This window comes from Chiloscyllium punctatum, chromosome 9 (genome assembly GCF_047496795.1).
Source record: "Chiloscyllium punctatum isolate Juve2018m chromosome 9, sChiPun1.3, whole genome shotgun sequence".
Lineage (NCBI taxonomy): Eukaryota > Metazoa > Chordata > Chondrichthyes > Orectolobiformes > Hemiscylliidae > Chiloscyllium > Chiloscyllium punctatum.
In genome coordinates, this window is record NC_092747.1 from 65,970,424 (window position 1) to 65,988,323 (window position 17,900).

General features: G+C 42.6%; 1 protein-coding gene across 1 annotated transcript in view; it reads right to left on the reverse strand.

Moving 5' to 3' along the window:
- Window positions 1-17,900, reverse strand: part of rab30 (RAB30, member RAS oncogene family) — a 97,072-nt gene that overhangs the window by 30,887 nt on the left and 48,285 nt on the right. Inside the window, exon 3 of the mRNA XM_072577689.1 lies at window positions 13,943-14,043. Coding sequence (XP_072433790.1) covers window positions 13,943-14,035 — 93 coding nt within the window. The 5' untranslated portion in view covers window positions 14,036-14,043. The remainder of the gene's footprint in view (window positions 1-13,942; window positions 14,044-17,900) is intronic.

Sequence of the window (17,900 nt, forward strand, 5' to 3'; positions counted from 1 at the left end):
AGCACAAAAGAGGTCTGGGAAGGTCAGCTAATGCAGTGCCATTATTCAAGAAGGATGGTAATGGTAAACCAGGAAACTACAGACCAGTAAGTCAGTGGTAAGGAAACTACTGGAAAACTTTGAGAGATCAAATTAATCTCCACTTGGAGAAGCAAGAATTAATCAAGGACCATCAGCACGACTGTGTCAGGAGGCGATCGGGTCGGACAGGCTTAACTGGGTTTTCTATGAAAGCAACTAGATGTGCAAATGAGCTTAATGCAGTGGATATAAATAAGGCATTTGACAAAGTCTTGCAAAGGAGACTGGTCAAGAAAGAGCTCAATGGATCCAGGGCAATTTGGCAAATTGGATTCAAAACTAATTTAGGGGCAGGAAGCAAAGGATATGGTCAAAGGGTATTTTTATGACTGGAAGCCCTGTGTGCAGTGAAATACCATGGAGCTTGATGCTTGGTCCCTTGCTGTTTGTTGAATATATTACTGATCTAGAATGAATATAGGAGATTTCATCACTAAGTTTGCAGTTGGGAGAATGGGTTTAGGAAACTTATCAGCCATGATCGAACGAATGGCAGAGCAGGCTCGATGGGCTGAATAGCCTAATTTCTGCTCCAATGTATTATGGTCTTGATACAAAAATTGATGCTGTGATAAATAATTAGAAAAGCCATAAACTACAGAGCAATATAGTCAGGCTGGATAGTTGGGCATGGTGTGGTAATGGAATTTAAACTTGAAAAAGTGTGAGGTGATTCGTTTGGGAGGACTAATAAGGTAAAGGAATACCTTCCGAATAGAAGAACTCCAGGGTCAGAGGGACCTAACGAGAGAAGGGACGTAATAGTGGAGCTATATGAAATATCTTGAAACAGTTTGGCCACAGCTGAAGTGCTGCCTGCTGTTCAGGTCACTACATTGCAGTAAGGATGTGATTGCAGGGGGCAGAGGAGATTCACCAGGATGTTACCTGGGCTAGAGTGTTTCAGCTATGAAGAGAGACAAGATAGGCTAAGGGATTTTCCTTACAGCAGAGAAGGCTAAGGGGACCTGATTGAAGTGTACAAAATTATCAAGGGCATAGATAGGAAGAAACTTTGCTACCAGGTTAATGATCCCTCCATGAAGGTAAGGAGCAGGAGGGTTAGATAGGATTTAAAGGAAGAACTTTTTCATCTGGAGATTGGTGGGCATCTGGAACCCGCTTGAAAAAGTGTCTTAACGGTTTGATTTGATTTGATTTATTTATTGTTGTAGCGGAAGGAACAGACAAGCCCCAGGCTCAGAAGGCCTAATTATTGTCATTTTATCAGAATGAAGGGAATCATCACAACATTTTATTAATATTTAGGTGATTACTGAAAGCATCATAGCATGCAAGGCTACTGGCCAAGTGGTAGAAAGCAGGACTAGAAAAGATAGATGCTGGATGACCAGCATAGACACGATAGGCTGAAGGGTTGTAAAACTCTATGACTTTAGTGACTCCACATGCCCTGCCATCTTCAATTGTCAGGAAAGTTAAGGAATGAATCAGACCTTGAAAGCAGCTTCAGCAAAGGCCATAAGAGATCAAGGGACTATGTTGGCAGATGCACTCCTGAGAGTTCCTGCAGAGCTAAGAGCATAAAACAACCAAACACATTTATGTTAATAACAAGGATAGCCATACGGTTGCCACCAGATTTGACTGTTGGGGGCAGATGTAGATCCCACCTGTGGGAGTGGCACTGTGGCTCAGTCGTTAGCACTGCTGCCTCACAGCGCCAGAGACCAGGTTCAATTCCAACCTCGAGCGACTGCATGTGGAGTTTGCACATTCTCCACGTGTTCTGCATGGGTTTCCTCCCACAATCCAAAGATGTACAGGTTCGGTGAATTGGCCATGCTAAATTGCCCACAATGTTAAGGGATGTGTAGGTTAGACGCATTAGTCAGGGGTAAATATAGGATAATAGGGTAAGGGAATGGGGCTGGGTGGGTTACTCTGCAGAGGATCAGTGTGGACTTGTTGGGCTGAAGGGTTTGTTTCCACACTGTAGGGATTCTATACACAAAAAAAAAGTACAGCAGGCACTACATGCAGGAGATGTATATTCATCTCCGTGATCTATGTATAACTGATATACCTGGGATCAAAAACTGATCAGGATCTGGAAATAGCCATGGCATCTTTAGAGGGATATGAAATGGTAATAGAAGATCTGATTATGAAGGCAAGTAGGGATAATGCTGAACCGTGAGGCCACACACTGGAGTATAATTTGGCTCTTCATTGATGGTCAGTGATGCCCAGTTCGGAGCTACTAGATTGGATTTGAAATGCTACACTACACACAGGAATGTGTTTTCATTGTGAAGAGTGGACTTTGTCTCCGCAAGGATTGCACAGTGATCGATTCTATCAATACAGTCATGGACTGGTGCATCTGTGACAGATGCATCTGTGACAGGTGACAACAAGACCTTCCACTCATCTTCCTCACCAACTGCGACAAGTACATTCTGGTTGGTAAGACATCCAAGACTGGGACAGATCTGTCTTCAGCAGTGTTACCAAGTCACTCTTAAAGATGGATTTTTCAAATTCTCCAAATCTAAAGCCTAAATTGCACCTGAATCAGTACTGATTCATCAAAGAGATTTCTGCGTTTATGTCGACTGGATCTCTTGAGACATCCCAGAGGCTGGAGTTAATATTAAATACTCCCAGGGTCACTGTCTCCTGACCAGATACCACAATGCTGCCACCTCTAGCAGGTCTGTACTGCCAGTGGAATAGGACAAAGGATGGTGATGGGGTAATTTAGAACATTATATGGATGGTATGTTTGACAGAATGTGGCAACTTCATGTTGTTATTTGATTGTTCTGTTGGACAAATAGACAATAGGTGCAGGAGTAGGCCATTTGGCCCTTTGAGCCAGCACCACAATTCATTATGATCATGGTTGATCATCCACAATCAGTATCCTGTTTCTGCTTTATCACCATAATCCTTGATTCCACTACCTTTAAGAGCTCTATCCATCTCTTTCTTCAGGAGAAGTCCTCATTAATCATCCACAAGGGCAGCATTGCTGCCACACAGCACCAAGAAACCAGGTTCGATTCCACCCCTGGGTGGCTGTCCGTGTGGAGCTTGTACATTCTCCCTATGCCTAAGTGGGTTTCCACCGTGTGCTCCAGTTTCAAATTTGAAATAAAGCTCCTCCACTTGTCATGGTGATTTGAACTGGTGTTTTTGAACCATTATTCTAGTAATATTACCATTATGATGCCTTTGTCACTCATTCAGTAGTACAACAATAAGATATATGAAATGGAAGCCAAGAGGGAAAAAGACAGCAGTTGAAAACAAAACTAAATGTCAGCTCTGCGGGAGTTCTCAGATGCACTGGGGGATAGGTTCGCCTTTTCCAATTCCCTTCAGAATACATTTCCAAACTTCATGCCATTGATATTGGGTGAATGACAAAGGCTGAAACTTACCTGGGGAAAGGAAAAAATGCAAAACAAAAGATCTCAAAAGACAAATTACTCCACAACCTAACTTGCAAACACTTCAAAAGATATTTAGGGAGGCTTTGGAGCAGATTACCTCCTCAACAGAGTTTGAGGATGTTCTTGATCTGAGACATAAAAACTAAACTACTTTGAAAGCTGCACTTAAGTGTTGCACCAAAATATTAACAGAAGGATAATCACAGCAGTTGGTACACTAAAATATCTTAAAATTGTATAGAAGCACAGGTTTACCCAGGAGGAATAGAATGCTCTCCTGACAGCAAATGCAGAATGACTCACGTGATGCATGATTGTCTCATGTTACAGAGGATCTCAGTAAACCAAGAGAACAACGAAATGAGAGAAAAAGAAATAGTTACAAAGCTAACCAGCATGTAGATAGACTACCGCAACATAAGTTATCAAACCAATTTCAATTAAGAGAAAGTGAGCACTGCAGATGCTGGAGATCAGAGTTGAGAGCGTGGTGCTGGAAAAGCACAGCCGGTCAGGCAGCATCCGAGCAGCAGGAGAATCAACATTTCGGGCATAAGCCCTTCATCAGCAGTGAGGCTGGTGAGCTGGGGTGGGTGGGTGGGGGTGGGGGGTGTGCTGAAAGATAAACGGGAGCAGGGTGGAGTTCAGGTTGGGGGGGGGGCGGGTGGAGGCAGCTGAGAGTACAATAGTTACTGGTGGAGAGTACAAATACACTGGTGGAGGTACAGATAAATTTCTGTCGTATGTGGAAGAATCCTTTGGGGCCTTGGATTGAGGTGAGGGCAGGGTGGGGGGGTGGGGGGAGACGTGGGCGCAGGTTTTGCGCATCCTGCGGTGGAAGGAAAATGTGCTGGGTGTTGGCTGGTTTGGGGGGAGGGGGTGGTGGATCTTACAAGAGTCGCAGAGGGAATAGTCTCTTCAGAATGCTGATGGGGTGGGGAGGTCAATGTATCTCTGGTGGTGGGGTCCATTTGTAGGTGGCGGAAGTTGATGGGATGTATCCAGAGGTTGGTAGGGTGGAAGATGAGAACTGGGGGGGGGGGGGGGTGGGGGGGCGGGGCGTTCTGTCCTTATTGAACTGGGAGGGGAGAGGTTCAAGGGAGGTGGTGCAGTAAGTGATGAGATGCGCTGGAGGGCATCGTTGACCACATGGGAAAGGAAATTGCCATCTTGGAAGGAGCTGAAAATGTGTTTCTGGAAAAGCGCAACAGGTCAGGCAGCATCCAAGGAACAGGAGAATCGACATTTCGGGCATGAGCCCTTCTTCAGGAATGAGGAGAGTGTGCCAAGCAGGCTAAGATAAAAAGGTAGGGAGGAGCATTGGGAATGCAATAGGTGGAAGGAGGTTAAGGTGAGGGTGATAGGCCGGAGAGGGGGTGGGGGCGGAGAGGTCAGGAAGAAGATTGCAGGTTAGGAAGGTGGTGCTGAGTTCGAGGGATTTGACTGAGACAAGGTGGGGGGAGGGGAAATGAGGAAACTGGAGAAATCTGAGTTCATCCCATGTGGTTGGAGGGTTCCTAGGCAGAAGATGAGGCGCTCTTCCTCCAGCCATCGTGTTGCTAAGGTCTGGCGATGGAGGAGTCCAAGGACCTGCATGTCCTTGGTGGAGTGGGAGTGGGAGTTGAAGTGTTGAGCCACGGGGTGGTTGGGTTGGTTGGTCTGGGTGTCCCAGAGGTGTTCTCTGAAACATTCTGCAAGTAGGCGGCCTGTCTCCCCAATATAGAGGAGGCCACATCGGGTGCAGCGGATGCAATAAATGATGTGTGGAGGTGCAGGTGAATTTGTGGCAGATATGGAAGGATCCCTTGGGGCCTTGGAGGGAAGAAGGGAGGGGGGGGGGAGGTGTGGGCACAAGTTTTGCATTTCTTGCGGTTGCAGGGGAAGGTGCCGGGAGTGGAGGTTGGGTTGGTGGGGGGTGTGGACCTGACGAGGGGGTCACAGAGGGAGTAGTATTTTCGGAACACTGATAGGGGAGGGAAATATATCCCTGGTGGTGGGGTCTGTTTGGAGGTGGCAGAAATGACGACGGATGATACGATGTATATGGAGGTTGGTGGGGTGGTAGGTGAGGACTAGTGGGGTTCAGTCCTGGTGGCGATTGGAGGGGCGGGGCTCCAAGGTGGAGGAGCGGGAAGTGGAGGACATGCAGTGGAGAGCATCGTCGATCACATCTGGGAGGAAATTGCGGTCTTTGAAGAAGGCCATCTGGGTTGTACGGTATTGGAACTGGTCGTCCTGGGAGCAGATGCGGCGGAGACAAAGGAATTGGGAATATGGGATGGCGTTTTTACAGGGGGCAGGGTGGGGAGAAGGTGTAGTCTAGGTAGCTGTGGGAGTCGGTCAGTTTATAGTAAATGTCCATGTTGATTTGGTCGCCCGAGATAGAAATGGAGTGGTCTAGGAAGGGGAGGGAGGAGTCTGAGACGGTCCAGGTGGAAGGTGTTGGTAAAGTGGATGAATTGTTCAACCTCCTTGTGGGAGCATGAGGCAGTGCCGATACAATCATCGATGTAGCCAAGGAAAAGGTGGGGGTTGGTGCCAGTGTAGCTGCGGAAGATAGACTGTTCCACATATCCTTTGAAGAGGCAGGCATAGCTGGGGCCCATGCGGGTGCCCATGGCTACTCCTGTGGTTTGGAGAAAGTGGGAGGATTGGAAAGAGAAGTTGTTCAGAGTGAGGACCAGTTCAGTCAGTCGAAGGGTACTGGTTGGTACGGTGGGAAAGGAAGAAGCAGAGGGCTTTGAGTCCTTCGTGATAGGGGATGGAGGTGTACAGGGACTGGATGTCCATGGTGAAGATGAAGTGTTGGAGGCCAGGGAAATGAAAGTCTTGGAGGAGGTGACAGGCAGAGGTGGTGTCCCGAATGTAAGTAGGGAGTTCTTGGACTAAGGGGGACAGGACAGTGTCAAGATATGCAGAGATGAGTTCAGTGGGACAGGAATAGGCTGAGACAATGGATCGACTGGGCAAGCCAGGTTTGTGAATTTTCAGTAGGAGATAGAATCAGGTGGTGCAGGGTTCATGGACGATGAGTTTGGTGGCTGTGGATAGAATACCCCCAGAGGTGACAAGGTTGTGGATGGTCTGGGAGATAATGGTTTGGTGATGGGAGGGGAGGTCATGGTCGAGGGGGCAGTAGGAGGAGGTGTCTGCGAGTTGGCACCTGGCTTCAGCAGTGTAGAGGTCGTTGCGCCAAACTACCACTGCGTCCCACCCTCGTCTGCAGGTTTGATGGCGATGTTAGGGTTGGAGTGTAGGCAGTGGAGGGGCAGGAAGTTGGAGCGAGTTCAACTAAGTCTATTTTCTCTCTCCTGCAAGCACACAATTCACCATTAAAACCCTAACTGGTATGGCTTCCTTATATTTAAATACCACTTCATATAGTTCTGGTTATCACATCTAAGAAAATAATGCTACCACACTTTGCAGCTCCATTCGTTTTTACATACTTCATAATAACTTTAACTATGATGAAATAACCAATAAGTAATAGATCAGGTATGACACTTGCTAAGGATGGTCTACATCTGAACCAGACCGGAACCAATGGCCTTGGGGGAGTTTTTGCTGTTACTGTTGGGGAGGCTTTAAACTAATGTGGCAAGGTGCAAGGAACCAGAAGAGAAAACAATTAGGCAGAAAGGTGGAGACTGGAGACGGTAAGAATCATGAAGATAGCATAAATAAAGGGAAGAGTAGGCAGAGAGCAGATGAATGCAAAAGAACTGATGGCCTGAAATGCATCTACTATAATGCAAAGAGTATAGTGTGCAAGGCAGATGAACTTAGGACTGGTGTCTGAGAGTATGACTTTATTGCAATCACAGAGACTTGGTTGAAGGAAGGGCATGATTGGCAACTAAATGTTCCAGGATATAGATGCTTCAGACAGGACAGGGAGGGAAGAGAGTGGAGTTGCATTGCTAGTCAGGGATGATATCACAGCTGTGTTAAAAGGAGGACACTATGGAGGTCTTTGGTAGTGAGGCATTATGGATGGAGCTGAGAAATAAGAAGGGTGCAGTTACATTGTTGGGGCTGTATAAACAGGCCTCCCAACAGTGAGCGCCAGGTAGAAGAACAAATAGGTAAACAGACTATGGAATGATGTAGAGGCAATAGGGTAGTGGTGACAGGAGATTTTAATTTTCCCAACATTGACTGGGATACACTTAGTTTTAGAGGTCTGGATGGGGTAGAATTTGTAAGAAGAAGTGTCCAGGAAAGTTTTCTCGAGTAATATGTCAATAGTCCGACAAGGGAAAGAGGCCATATTGGACCTGGTACTGGGGAACGAGCCAGGACAGGTGGTAGAAATTGTGGTGAGGGATTTGTTTGGGAACAGTGACCACAATTCTGTAAGTTTTAGAATATTCATAGATAAAGAAGAGAATGGTCCAAAGGGAAGAGTACTAAACTGGACCAAGGTCAATTAAATCAAAATTAGGCAGAGGCTCGGAAATGTGGATTGGACACAGCCGTTTGAAGGGAAGTCCACATTTGAGATGTGGGAGGCTTTGAAAGATAGGTTAAAGATAGTGCAGGATAGGCATGTCCCTTTGAAAACAAGGGATAGGAAAGGCAAGATTCATGAACCATGGATGACAGGACAAATTGTACGACTAGCCAAGAGGAAAAGGGAAGCATACATAAGGTCTAGGCAGCTAAGAACAGAACCGTTCCTCGAGGAATATTGGAAGAGTAGGACAAGTCTTAAATGAGGAATCAAACAGGCTAAAAGGGGTCATGAAATAGCTTTAGCAAGCAGAATTAAGGAGTATCCCAAAGTATTTTATTCTTATATAAGAAGCAAGCAGGTAACTAGAGAAAGGATTAGTCAACTAAAGGATAATGAAGGAAGGCTGTGTGTTGAACCTGAGAGAATGGATGAGATCCTGAATGATTACTTTGCATCAGTGTTCACTGAGAGGAACATGATGAATGTTGAGATTAGAGATAGATGTTTGATTAGTCTGGATCATGTTGACATAAGTAGGGAAGATGTGTTGGGTTGGCTAGAGGTTATTACGATGGACAAATCCCCAGGATCAGATGGGATCTATCCCAGGTTGCTGAGGGAGGAAAGAGAAAAAATAGCTGGGCCCCCGACAGATATCTTCGTGACATCCTTAAATACAGGTGAGGTGCCAGAGGACTGGAAGGTTGCTCATGTTGTTCCCCTGCATAAGAAGGGTAGTGAGGATATTCCGGGTAACTACAGATCAGTGAGCCTGACATGGATAGTGGAAAAGTTGCTGGAGAGGGTACGGAGTGATAGGATCTATTTATATTTAGAAAAGAATGGGATTAATCAGTGATAGGCGACATGGTTTTGTTCAGGGGAGATCATGCCTTACCAACTTAATAGAGTTCTTTGAGGAAGTGACCAAGTTGATAGATAAAGGAAGGGCTGTTGATATCATATACATGGACTTCAGTCAGGCGTTTGATAAGATTCCCCATGGTAGACTAATGGAGTAAGGTGAAATCACATGGTGTGTAGCATGTTCTAGCTAGTTGGATAAAGAACTGGTTGAGCAACAGGAGACAGAGAGTAGTAGTTGAAGGGAGTTTCTCAAAATGGAGAAAGGTGACCAGTGGTGTTCTACCGGGGTCAGTGTTTGGACCACTGTTGTTCGTAGTATACATAAATGATCTGGAAGAGGGCACTGTTGGTATGATCAACATGTTTGCAGATGACACAAAAGATTGGTGGAGTAGATTGGGGACTGTCAAAGAGTACAGGAGGATAGAGATAGACTGGAGAGTTGGGCAGAGAAGTGGCAGATGGTTTTCAATCCAGACAAATGTGAGGTGATGCATTTAGGCAAGACTAATTCTAGAGCGAATTATACAATGAATGGAAAAGCCTTGGGAAAAGTTGATGGGCAGAGAGATCTGGGAGTGCAGGTCTATTTTACCATGAAGGTTGCTGCACAGGTGGATAGAATGGTCAAGAAGGCATATAGTATGCTTGCCTTCATTGGACTGGATATTGAGTATAAGAGCTGGCAAGTCATGTTAACATTGTACAAGACTTTGGTTTGGCCGCATTTAGAATACTGTATACAGTTCTGGGCGCCACATTACTAAAAGGATGTGGACGCTTCAGAGACGGTGCAGAAGGTTTACAAGGATGTTGCCTGGTATGGAAGGTGCTAGCTAAGAAGAGAGATTGAGTAGGTTAGGTTGGTTTTCATTAGAAAAATAAGGAGATTGAGGAGGACCTGACTGAGGTTTACAAAATCATGAAGAGTATAGACAAGGTAGATAGAGTCAAGCTTTTTCCCAGGGCGAAGGATTCAATAACGAGAGGTCACACTTTCAAGGTGAGAGGTGGAAAGTTTAAGGAGGATACATGTAACAAGTACGTCACATGGAGGGTGGTGAGCCTCTGGAACGCTTTGCCAGAGGAAGTGGTTGAGGCAGGCACAGTAGATTCATTTAAGATGCATCTGGACAGATGCATGAGTAGGTAGGGAGCAGAGGGATACAGATGCTTAGGAATTGGGTGACAGGTTTAGACAGTAGATTTGGATTGGCTCAGGCTTGGAGGGCCGAAGGGCCTGTTCACAGACTGTAAATTTTCTTTGTTCTTTTTTTGAGTAAAATGTGAAAAAAAAAGTTACATCTGCATCATATACCCAATAAAAGGTATGAGAAAGACAGGTAGTTTTACTTTTAAAGTAAAATACATACAGTTTACCCAAAAAAAATGGACTCAGGGTTGTACATAGGAGCAGTTGTGGCCCTTTGTTATGGTTTCAAACAGGCCTGACTCTCAGTTGGGCACATCTCTGGATAGCCATTAAGATGCAAACAGCTTTAGCCAGGTCCTGATGATGGTCCCTTTTCATTCTCAATTACAGTGGCTCAGTAACAATATCTGATAGAATTGGCAGCCTCAGAAATGGAAATACAAATAAAAGACTTCATCCCACATTGTACGGACAACAGAAACAGCATTGCCTTGGTCACATAACAGAAACTGGTTGATGACAAGAAGTACTTTATTAATTCACAAGGACAACCCACAGGAATTCATCTCATGGAATACAGGAAGAACTAGCCATTTGGATACAGAACTGGCTCAAAGGTAGAAGTCAGAGGGTGGTGGTGGAGGGTTGTTTTTCAGACTGGAGGCCTGTGACCACTGGAGTCCCACAAGGATTGGTGCTGGGTCCTCTACTTTTTGTCATTTTCATGAATGGTTTGGATGCGAGCATTAGAGGTACAGTTAGTAAGTTTGCAGATGACACCAAAATTGGAGATGTAGTGGACAGCAAAGAAACTCATTGACCAGATAGGCCAATGGGCTAAGAGGCAGATGGAGTTTAATTCAGATAAATGCGAGATGCTGCATTTTGGGAAAGCAAATCTTAGCAGGACTTATACACTTCATGGTAAGGTCTTAGGGAGTGTTGCTGAACAAAGAGACCTTGGGTGCAGGTTCACAGCTCCTTGAAAGTGGAGTCGCAGGTAGATAGGATAGTGAAGAAGGCGTTTGGTATGCTTTCCTTTATTGGTCACAGTATTGAGTACAGGAGTTGGGAGGTCATGTTGTGGCTGTACAGGTCATTGGTTAGGCCACTGTTGGAATATTGCATGCAATTCTGGTCTCCTTCCTATCAGAAATATGTTGTGAAACTTGAATGGGTTCAGAAAAGATTTACAAGGATGTTGCCAGGGTTAGAGGATTTGAGGTATAGGGAGAGGTTGAACAGGCTGGGGCTGTTTTCCCTGGAGCATCGGAGGTTGAGGGGTGACCTTATAGGAGGTTTATAAAACCATGAGGGGCATGGATAGGATAAATGGATGGATAAAGCCTTTTCCCTGGGGTTGGGGAGTCCAGAATTAGAGGGCATAGGTTAAGGGTGAGAGGGGAAAGATATAAAAGAGACATACCGGACAACATTTTCACAAAGGGTGGTAGGTGTATAGAATGAGCTGCCAGAGGAAGTGGTGGAGGCTGGTACAATTGCAACGTTTAAAAAGGCATTTAGATGGGTATATGAATAGAATCATAGAGTCATAGAGATACACAGCATGGAAACAGACCCTTCGGTCCAACCCATCCCAATCTAGTCCCACCTGCCAGCACCCAGCCCATATCCCTCCAAGCCCTTCCCATTCATATACCCACCCAAATGCCTTTTAAATGTTGCAATTGTACCAGCCTCCCACCCGCTGCGTGAAAAAAAAATACTGGCTAATGATAACTCCCAGTAAGTGAAATGAACAAGCCAAATAAATATCATGGCTACAAGAACAGGTCAGAGGCTAGGAATCCTGTGATGAGTAACTCACACCTCAAAGTCTATCCACGATCTACAAAGCACAATTCAAGAATGTGGCAGAATACTTACCACTTTCCTGGATGAAATCAACTGCAATAAACACACAGGAAGATCGATACCATCCAGGACCAAGCAGCTCGCTTGATTTGCATCACACCCACAAATATTCACATCCCCCACCACAGAGAAGCAAAGTGTATTATCTACAAGTTGCACTGCAGAAAATTCCTAAGGCTCCTTAGACAGCATTTTCCATATCATAACTAATACCATCTAGAAGAACATGGGAGCAGATAGCTGGGAATACCATAACCTGCAAGTTCCCCTCAGGTCCTGACTTTAAAATGTCACTTTTCTTTTGGTGTTGCTCAGTCAAAATTCTGGAATTTCCTCCCCAACAGCTGCACCTACACCAAATAGACTGTAGAAGTTCAAGGCAGTAGCTCATAGAGACCTTGTCTAGGGCAACTAGGATAGGCCATTAATTCTGACCCAGCCAGTGAACAAATGAGGAAAATAGTATAGAGGTAGCCTTACACATGTTTATAAGATATGATTCACTGAGTATAACTATGTTAGGCTGTTATTTGTCTAGTCCATGGAATAGCTTTCTCAAATTTGTCGTAAGTCCCCAAATGTTGGCAAGAAGGACTTTGCAGAGTCAAGAGATCATAGTTTGCCATTTTCATTTTATCATTGCAGCAGGAAAGTTTCATTCCTTTATGATTTTTCTGTTTGGTACAATTGAGTATTTTACTGGGCCATTGCAGAGGGCATGTAAGAGCCAACCATATTTTGTGGGTCTGGAGTCATGTGTAACACAGACAAAAGGTAAAGAAACAGGTTTCCTTCCCTCAAAGGCATTAGTGAACCAGATGGTCACCATTATGGGGTCTTTTTGATCCCAGATTTCTTAACTAATTTAAATTTCAGCAGCAGGTGAAATTTCTGTTCACAGACCATAAACCTAAGTACCAGTCAAGCAACACTACCACCTCATGTCAAAATCCCACAAGCTTTTCCACTTCTGGGAAAATCTAAAACTAAGGGCTTTAAGTAGTAGATGGTCCCCAACAATGAAATATTCAGGACAATAATTTTAGCTAGAGTATGGTTACAAATACCACATGGAGTATTTGAGGCAATATAGCATAGACCCTGTAAAGGGAAGATAGAGAAGGACATGAAAGATTAAGGAATAGGACAAAATGCAGATAGGATTTGATAAAGAAGCATGTGTGGACTCAAACTAGTTGAGTTGAATGGCATAAAATTTGCAGTTAATGTAATAAGAACAGCACTGAACAATTACACTCTAGGAATCAACAATCCAACACGTGTGGCACTGTGTGAATTATATACAAACAGGTATAAAAATCAATATTGATAAACACAGCAAAAAAGAAGAATATTCTTATGTACAGCTCCAATTTGTTTGATGACACTTTCGATATTTTACATTTACAAGCAAACCACTTTGCAAGAAAATTAATTCCTGGAATCTTAAGATTATGCCCTAGAATTAGATTGTTTTTCCACCATCTTGCTGAAATCAGGCAAAGGAGAAATAGCAGCTGAGAGAAAATCTGGTGCAGAGGTCAACCAAACCATCCTCCCTTGACCTATACTTTAGTCCCCTGGTCTCCAACATCTTACTACACAAATGATAGCAGAAAAACAAATTACTAAATACTAAACTAATTTGCCTACTTTCTTGTACTGATCTCAACCCATAAAAGACTAAAAAGACAGACAGATGGTTGTCCTTTGAATGACTATGATAGCCTGCTGGACCCCTTTAAAAAAAGGAGGGGGAAAAGGTGTCAAGCCAACATCCATCTTCTTCAGTCCCAAATACACAGTCTGATCCAAAACCAAAATGAAAATACTGAACACAGATTCGAAGTTATTATGGGTTCAAATTGTGCTCTTTTCAAGTGCTGAAGAGGCATTTCTACATATTCAGGTTTGCATCAGAAGTCCAAAATACATTTTCAGGCAAGCTAGATCAATGTTATATTTTAGAGCTTTTCCAATCATGATTACAAAATTACAGTCATTAAATATTCAGTATCCGTACTCTTATGTGAAGTTAACCCCAAATTGACCTTTAAAAATACAGCACACTCCCAACTTTCTTACCTGAGTAAATCTTCTTACTAAGCAAGTCTTTCCTACGCCAGCATTTCCAATCAAGACAATTTTAAATAGGTAGTCATAATCTTCCATACTCATTTACACACCTAGAGGAGGACAAGAAACTTTGGTTACATCTGAAGCAAAGTCTAAAGTGTTCTTCAGCTATCTGACATGAATAAGTAAAATGATAGTAGTTATTGCATAAACAAATTCTCTCAAGTTAGCAGCTATTGTCAGCCATATTGCTGGGAAATGAATTGCCAGTAATGGGAATTGTACTGAAATTATATTGGCTCAAATCTTCCAAATCAAAGCCAGAACCTCATTGAAGACAAAATGTTGCTACTTCGCTCAGAGAACTTCTCCAGCTGAACTTCGAAGGCATAAGCCTACCCAGACAAAACCCTGTCTTTTACAACAGCATGATTAAAAGATCTAAAAGTCATTGTGAAAGCACTTGACAAAAAGGGTAAGTAAATGGTAGAATTTTTTTGCAAGGGTAGGGTTGTAGTGGTGTTGGTGGGGGCCAAAAGAGTCAAACCAGATGGGTTCAGCAAAGTGGTGAATTTGGCAGAGATGGGGTTGGCCAGTTTTATAGTTGTTTGGGAGTTACAGCCAGTATTGGTTTTAATCCCTCTAATATTTCCTAGGATTCTGTCAAGGTAATAAGGTACAATACTATAGATGCTGGAAATCTGAAAAAAAAGAATGCTCTGGTTTTCCTCTCTACACATGCTTCTACACCAGGTTAGCTTCTCCAGCTTTCCAAAAGGTATTTAAGTTGGAATCATCAACAGTAATAACTCGAACTCAGAATGGGGATTTGGGAGGATTCCAAACAATTGCCCGTTGGAAGCTTCAATTTCCAGGGCAATTCCTGTAGTGTCAGATACATCAGGATCTCTATTATTCTGACACTGACTCTCTAATCTATGCTTCAGCAATGACCATATTGGACGACCTGGGCCATTAGAATGCTTTTTACTGATTTATAGTTTATAGTTTTATAATGCCAAATCTCAGAAAAAATTCTGAAGGGGTCAGATTAAAATGTTTTATTTATTCATTAGTTATTTCTAATCTTGGTCAGAGTTTTATTTTTTTTTAATTAGAGAGAGTAAATATTTCAATACAACTGGTTTGTCATGATGCAGATTTTAAAAAAAATGTCCAGGCAAATGTGAACTTTGGGTTTTACTCAAGTTAAAAAGAAGCACAGTTCACCTAGGTTAACTTTTAAATTTCAGAGTCTCAAAGTAAACAAAGGAAACACAACAGAAACACAAAGTCAATGCAACAGCATTTGTGGACAGAGAACTCTGAAGAGTCAGATTGAACTCAAAGAGAAACTCTGTTTCCACAGATACTACCAGACCTGCTGAGTTATTCCAGCTCTGCTTTGTTTCCGAAATCCTGGATGCTGGGTTAGGATCTGCCCGTTGTAATTGTGTATCAAATATTTTACATAAATAATTTTATCCATCACTTCAACAGTACACAGAAATCTGCATTGATATATTTGACTATTTCCAAAGCGTTTTTGCTTCGCCTCGTGTTCCTATGTAATGCTAATCCAGTGACTGTAGCATGGACAGACAGCTGTAGGTCTGAGGGCCTACTTTCAGACATCTGAAAGACAGATGGTGTAGACATCTGTAATATGGGCTAGCTTGCAAAAAGGCAACCACAGGGGTGCTGGTTGGAGGATGAATGCGGTCCCCCACGAGAAAACTGTAGGATTGAACATAGGAGTTACTGTCACTCCTCCAGGGTGTGGGATCCACTATCGCAATGGCCTGCTGGATCAGGCTGTAATGCTGCTAAGAAAGTGTGAAAGACTCTAAGCACTAAAATCTACAGGAATGATGGCAGCAGTCAAACTTGCAGAGCAACCAAACACAAATTTCAATTATCTCAGTCTGAGTTTCCACCACAGTACTCAGAAAGGCAAGCTTCTACCTGTGCTGCAAGGGAAGCAGAGTTATCCTGTTTCAAATGTTGCGACAAATCTGGACCTCAAAAGGAAACAGGTCAAGATTTGGTTGTGAGCTAAATTTGAAGTTAGGCTCAATAAATAAACAATGTATTTTAAAAATGATCACAAAGTACTGAAATTGTCAAATCATGCTGACAGAAATATTTATACAAAATTGCCAGATACCCAAAAATTTATATCTGAAGAATTAATAGTGAAAAGCAATTTTGTGATTGGTCTTTTCAAGCAAAAAGCAATTTTTTTGCTTAAATTTTTTAAATGATTTAAGATAACAGCATGTAAATAAGCTGGCAAAATAGAAAAACTGCTTCCTTGCACCTAGTTTTTTTCTTACAAAAGGCTTACATTTGGTACACATTCTCTCAAACCAAAGTTTTGAATGAGTGAGCCTATCACTATATGCAGCTTGGGGTCAGTCAGCAAATAGTGCTAACCTGTCAGTAGGGGCTCTTCTGTATCCAATCACTTCATTTGCTTACGCTAAACAGGTAACAGTTGTGTTGTGAACAAGACAGTCAAGCTATTTGTTTCTAAATAGAATGATCTATTCATCATAAGATTGTATGGCACAAATTAGAACTATAAATTTATTTGATCTTGGTTTTCTTTTTCCTCTTCCCCAGTTAATGCCCAAATTTCCATTCTTTCCAGGTCAATGTGCCTTTCTGCAACCAATTACCATTCCTTTCCAAAATTTGTACATCTTCAAATGCTTCAACAGTGACCTTTCTGCTCTTTTGTATATGCAGGTTCCTTCAATTCTCAATACCGTTATTTCAATTTTCTTGTATCATTATTACACACAAGCAGCTCAGGTTATTCACATAAACCTGAAGATTGCACTTTTCATTAGTAATCTGGGTCAAGATGGGGGATATTAGAATATATCAGAGCCCCATTGTGTTAGAAAAATGCAGTAAATCCTACATTTAAAAAGAAATTATCAATCCTGTCTCAAATTAACAATGCTGTATTTCTGCATTATGTTAAAGTGTGTATCAAAAAGATCAGCTCCTTCAACAAAATAGTTCACTATGTCTAACATGGAGACAGACCAACAGTTTTCAAGAAAACTGATCAACAGTCTGGTAAGAAATCTGATTTCTGTAATCATCTCAACCAAACCCCAAACTGACCCTTTTCAAAGTCCACTTATATGCATGTTTAGCAGAGATCGCCCAGCAATTTGTGGAATGTGATCCCCAGTTTGTTCTGTCCCTCGTAATCTGGGCCACACAACCAACTTTTAGCACCCCAAACAAGATGAGTAAAGTCACAGTAAAGCAAGTATGGAACCAGAGGTCTTAGTGATCATATAAATCAGCCACCAGATAAACTGCAGATCTACAGGAGCTCCACGTTATCTTGCACTCAGAAACACGCACACTAAAATATACAGTTTATTTCATCCAAAACAACTACATTATGGTCCATATAAAGAACATGTCTGTGAAATAAACTATTGTTACAAACTATATTTTAGAAACACAAGCAATTTAGACTAGTCACCAGACTATGCTTGGTCCACAAAGCACAAAATGTTGTTGCTGGGCAACAGGCATTTATCTGGAGATTTAGCTCTATAATTCTCACTAAAATCGAGGCAAATGGTCCAAACTGAATGTTGTACTTCTCCTCAGGTTCAATGTCAAATGTACACTGTAGTTTCTTAAAATTGTTCAAATTACTGTTTTGAATCAGTTACATACCCATTTTTTAGCCTGAATGATATTTTCTGATGCAGAAAACTTCTGTTGAGAAGAAACCTTCATTTATAAAATGCAAAATATACTACTCGTTTGACACAGCAACACTTCACTGTTGTAGTTCAATAAATCAGTTTCATTTGTGGTTAGATCACACTTTAAACGTGAAGAGAAGCTGAGAGGGTTAGAAATAAATACGAGGTACAAACAAATACAGTATCAAAATGCATTACCAGCTTCAAATCCTTCCTCAATTTCA